Source organism: Amphibalanus amphitrite, unplaced genomic scaffold (genome assembly GCF_019059575.1).
Source record: "Amphibalanus amphitrite isolate SeventyFive unplaced genomic scaffold, NRLGWU_Aamphi_draft 000728F_arrow, whole genome shotgun sequence".
NCBI classification, from domain to species: Eukaryota; Metazoa; Arthropoda; class Thecostraca; order Balanomorpha; family Balanidae; genus Amphibalanus; species Amphibalanus amphitrite.
This window is the reverse complement of record NW_024882222.1, coordinates 346457-352066: the sequence shown is the minus strand read 5'-3', so window position 1 is coordinate 352066 and position 5610 is coordinate 346457. Positions and strand designations below refer to the sequence as shown.

The 5610-nt window shown below is 57.7% G+C and overlaps 1 protein-coding gene across 1 annotated transcript; it reads left to right on the top strand.

Annotated features, from left to right (window-relative positions):
- Positions 1 to 277: 277 nt before the first annotated feature.
- LOC122365282 (protein odd-skipped-related 2-like) lies at positions 278 to 4188 on the top strand. The gene is made up of 3 exons (XM_043336377.1): positions 278 to 368; positions 985 to 1922; positions 3699 to 4188. The coding sequence occupies exons 2-3, from the start codon at positions 1474 to 1476 to the stop codon at positions 4186 to 4188; spliced, it is 939 nt and encodes a 312-aa protein (XP_043192312.1). The 5' UTR covers positions 278 to 368; positions 985 to 1473.
- Positions 4189 to 5610: the final 1422 nt, after the last annotated feature.

Sequence of the window (5610 nt, the reverse complement as noted above, 5' to 3'; positions counted from 1 at the left end):
GTGAAACAGAAAGTTTGCGATTTCGATGTTTCTTTCAAACTTTTTTCTTGTAAAAAAGTTGGTAAATTTTACACTCAAAATTAATGCTCGTAGGTTTCGTGAAATCCAAATTTCAAATGTTGGTAAATATTTCTTTTAAACTCAAGTTTTTTCTTTGTAATTACACACTTTATTTGTTAGTGAAACAGGCCTCTGGTTTGAGAGTTAAGAAGTTAACTTAAAAAATATAGGCATATGTAGTTTCACTACAGGAAAGATGACTAAATGACCTCTGATATAGGCTTATCGTTAAGTGACGAAGGAATATTTCATACCAAGGCAAATCAACATCGAATGTAGGTATATACCTACCTACCTACTGGTCACTTGTAAGTAAACTGAATACCATCATTATCAGAAGCAGGTGTGAATGAAAGCCTGCTGGTCAGTAGGAATATGTTTCTCAAGATATGCAAGGAAGGGTTGTGACCCATGTGCTTCAGTCTGTCACCTACCTGTCTACCTGTCTGTCTCTGGTAACAGTGACTGGCACTTGTTGTGTTGTGATGAACGATTCATATGTCAGCATAACTCCTTTTTTAATTCAACTTTATCTAAGTATATCTAAGAGCTCATTTTGATGGTAAATGCTTACACGACACATTTTTGCTATTTATGGTTAATGCACAACGTGTGCCTACAACTCTCCGGCAATTTCGGTGGCAACAGTTCGAGGTTGACCCGCTCCGTTGTCCGATACTTGAAACTGTTGAGTTATTGAGTGGGTCTGGTGGACTGCGGTTTTTAGGGGTAATAGTGAAGTCACTGGTTGCCTCTGGCTCTGAAGCTGAAGTCACTGGGTGGCTCTGTTTCTGGTGCAATCTCTGGCTTCCACAATTCGTTGATTCAAAAGATTTCAATACTGCTATTTTCGTAAACGGTTACATAATTGTTGTATTATTGAGTCACTAACATTTAACAATAAGTTAACTCGTAATGTTGCAGGCCTTCGCTGCCGATACCGACCGACCGGTAAATTCAGGACAGGCTAACGGATGGTGTTGTCCGCCGGAGCGGCCCACGCCCAAGCTAAGAGGACCCGGGGACCCGTCAGCGGCGGCCGACCGGCCGGCCCGCCAGATCAGTCACCGCTTATCTCTCAATTCGGCCGCGGCGGTCCAGTCCGCTGGCCGACCGGTGCGATTTCTCAGTGGATCTGTGAGCATTTCTCAGCGGCTATCGGCCGATCGGTGCCGCGCCCCCGTCACCCCTCTCACTCTGGGGGATGAGCGGTGCGTCTGGGGCGCCATTTTCGCGTGGCTCTGCGGCCGCCGATCGGCGGCTATCTCAGCCAATCGGCGCCGGGCGGCTCGCGGCGGCGTAAGCCGGGGGCGGTGGCGGCCGCAGCGGCTACCGTCGGCGGCCGCCGCCGCGCTCCAGTCTGCCCCCGCCCGGCCGGCACGCGGACGGTCGCCTCTCCTCTCCGGCGCCCAGATGACGTCACCGGTCGACTCGCCGGCCCGCCTGGCCGCGCTCGAGTCGTACCTGGCGCTGCGCTCGCACTGCCTGCTCTCGGCGTTCGGCTCCGTCTCGGCGGCGCTGGGCAGCTCGGCCGGCAAGTTCGACTTCAGCCGACTGGCCGAGTCGGCCACGGAGCCGGTGCCGCTGCTGCCGCCGCTGCTGCCGGTGCTGCCGCCGGCCGGGCCGCTGGCGCCCGGGCTGCTGGCCGGCCTGCGCCTGCCGCCCGCTCGCCGCCCGCCGCCCGCCGGCCGCGGCCGACCCACCCGGCCCAAGAAGCAGTTCATCTGCCAGTACTGCCAGCGCGAGTTCAGCAAGAGCTACAACCTGCTGATCCACGAGCGGACGCACACGGACGAGCGGCCGTTCCCGTGTGACGTCTGCGGGAAGGCGTTCCGCCGGCAGGACCACCTCCGAGACCACAGGTGAGAGATGCTCGGAGACCCCGGCCGACCAGCCGCGGCCTCACGGCTCAATCTGTGTTCGCCTACGTATGTTTTTGTTCTCTGCGTAGACTAGCCATTCATAAACTTGTTTCAACCACTGATTTTTGTGTGGAAATAAGTTATTGGTTTTGTATTACAGGCCTGCAAATGAATTGACGTAGGCAATTTTCAAACAATGAATATGTCACTCAATAGAAATGAGTGCCATCGATAGAGACGTGTGATTCGCTGCAGCTACTCCTCAGCTCCTGACTGATTTTGGGGAAAAGCCTTTTTATCCTTTAGCCTAAAAACCTTAAGGATTGAAGCTTGCGATAAGCAGCTTCGTCATGATATTGAGACTAAGAGAGAAAACGAGATCCATGGTGACAAATTACCGGTATCGCCCCATGGGGATGTGAACTGAATGCTGCGCTCCGCCGTCAGAGAGTGCATCCGTTCCACCGGTTATGAGGTAGGGAGGTGCACCGTCCGTCCAGTACCTTTGTCCAGTGTTCACACTATATCTAGAGTGGCGGGCCATATCGCAGTCGATAATGAATCCACGTCACTCCGTCGACCGCTCCCTCAAACTGGCGAGGTGAAACTCCGCAGCGATTACATACTACATGACCCTACCATCGGAACAAGTTGTGAAGGATCAGTGAGGAGCAGCTGCGGCGAACGGCACACCTCACCCGGCGCTGAGCTGGGCTGGGCTGCCACAAACGAGGTGGATGCTCCAAATCTCCTTGAGCGCCAGATAAATATATCTTCCTTGGACATCAAGTGAACAGCAAATGCCCTCACAATGATGTGTTGCTTTGTTGCCTAGGTCGAGTGTTGCAAACTACGTCTCGGTAACCACACCTTATTCTTTTATCATTTATGGACCATTAGTAATTGCACTGTAATGTTGTTTGTTAATTGTTTATTACTCCATTCGAAACCAAGGCTTACACATACCAATATAGCGTTGAGCCCCCTACTCTATAAATCAAGAGGTGACTTAACCTTCCAGGAAGTGAGAACACTACTTGTAGCGTACATTGTTCAAATTAGCTAGAACCCACCACCTGGAAACGATCGCGTCAATGCCATCGTCTAATCGACTCTGAAAGAGCAGAGGCCAACGATAAACTGTCTCATAACTCCCGTCAAATCATTACCGGCTAGGTTTGTAGCGGTGATAAATTATCAATATCGTTGCTGGAAAGTCTGGCGCTGCACGATTCTCGCGCTACATAATACATCCAGCACACGACGTCATAAATTCAGCATTATGCATCGTCAACTGTTGCCGGCGTTTGACTTACGTCCAATAAAGGCTGGTGGCGACAATGGGCGCGCACGCTAATCACGGGCCTGAATGGCGCCCTAATACCCCATCAGCGATGTTTATGGAGGGGCGGCGCGCTGTGGTTGCCGCTCGGCGGGGAGCGGCTCGGCCAGCGCCGGGCCGGGCCGGCCGGCCGGTGAGTCGGACGGCTCTCCGGGAACGGAGCCGGGGACACTGCTCGGCTGGCCAGCCACCTCCGGTCGGCCGGCTGCTGTCTGGAACTCCCCACAGTGCTGGGAACGCCGTGAGCTGTCGGGAGAGATTAACCACAGTGACACCGCCCGGCTCTGTGCGGGCGGCGGATGACACAGCGGCGCCGTACTTACCACCGCGCCGTGAGCTGTATCACGTGCCGGTCACCGGCGCCGTGCAGACGTCATTGGAATCAGCGTCAGCCATGACGATGTCGCTGACGTCTCCTCCTCTCCTGTTCGCAGATACATCCACGCCAAGGAGAAGCCGTTCGTCTGTGAGGTATGTGGTAAGGGCTTCTGTCAGTCGCGCACTCTGGCGGTGCACAAAATCCTTCACCTGGAGGAGTCGCCGCACCGCTGTCCCACTTGCGGCCGCAGCTTCAACCAGCGTTCCAACCTGAAGACCCACCTGCTGACCCACACGGACATCCGGCCGTACAGCTGCCCCGACTGCGACAAACTGTTTCGGCGCGCGTGCGACCTGCGCCGACACGCGCTCACCCACTGTCTGGGTCCGCAGCAGGGGGGCGAGGGAGCCGAGCGGGAGCAGCAGCTGCCCGGCAGTGGGGAGCAGCTGCCCGGCAGTGGGGAGCAGCTGCCCAGCAGTCAGCAGCACCTACCCGGCAGTCAGCGGCAGCTGCCCGGCAGTGGGGAGCAGCAGGAGCAGAGACCCGGGGCTGACCGGCGCGGCAGCGGCTCCCAGGAGCAGCGGCTGGACACACAGTTCAGCTGAGCGCGCCGCCGCGAGCGGACGCGAGCGCTGCTCACTCCTCCCCGTTACCCCCTTCTGCCTACTCCGTGTGTTAGTGTGAGTGTGAGTGTGGTTTTGTGCTACTTGAACAGTTTCTACATGGATACGTCGTTTGCAACCTCTTCAAGATCTCATCGTGGCCAATACCCCTTTCGCCTCAACATGCACCGTGATATCGCCCGGCTCCTGGTTCTGCTCGCCGTAGTGCGGGTACTGACCGTCGTGGCCTGCCCGGCACCAGCGCCGCCACCCAGGTCCACGCTTCGAGTTGCCGATCACCGTCTCAGGCACCACCTCACCGTAAGAAAACCTGCTTTCCCACGCAATTTTTCTCGGAATTCATCTAACTCTACTTGTGACCCGGCCCCAGCTCTAGCCACCCATCGGCTGCCGGTTTTCAAATCTTCCCGAGCCTCGGGGACGACGGCCCGCAGTCCCGCGCCGCGCGCCGAGCCCCACGGGCGCCAGCTGGCGGCCGTGTCGCCTCACCCTCCCCTCCAGCTGAGAGCCCCGCCGGCCCGCGGGGGTGGGGAGCGGCCGCTCGCGCTGCCCGCGTCCCACGGCGCGCAGCCGGCAGCCCAGGCCCCGCCCATCAGAGGCTCCACGCGCCACAAGCCGGCCCGCAGCGACGGACGCCGTCCACAACCGCCGCCCACCGGCGGATCGCCCGAGCCTCACGCCCAGCTCCCCACCGCCCTCGCCTCCGCACCCGCTCCAGCCGGTCAACCCGCCGCACCAGCTACCGGCGCCCTTAGGTCGGCCCGAGGCGGCGGCCGGCGGCCGCAGCGCCGCGGCGCGCGTGGACGGAGGGGGCGGGGCGGGGGCCGCACCGCGACCGCGCCCACCGCTCATCGCCCCGGCACCGGACTGCAAATCGGAGCCCTCAATGTCCAGAGCCTCAAGCCCAAACTGCTGGAGCTGTCGGACGAACTTAACCGCCAAGATCTCGACGTCATGCTTCTGTCCGAAACTTGGCTACGACCGAGCACACCCAATCGCCTCCTGGTCATCCCTGGCTACTCCATCAGCCGGGTGGACCGACCTGACGGCCGAGGCTTTGGTGGCGTCGCCATCATCACCAAAGCGGACCTTACGCCTGTAGCACTGAAGCCACCAAGCTCGCAGTGCCCGGACAGTCTTCTGGAATCGCAGTGGGCATTGTTGAAATTACCAAAAAATCGCAATCTGATTGTCTGCTCGGTGTACCGACCGCCGCGTTATTCCGCGACCGCACTGCGTGCGGATTTTACAGACTTGGAAACCCAGCTTCAGCGTGTCCTTATCGACCACCCCAACGTCCCGTTTGTTATATGCGGCGATCTGAATTGTGACTTGTTAAAGAGCGCTAGCTCTCCCGCCCGTCAACACATCAGCGAGTTCCTCTCTGACTACTCCCTGGATCAA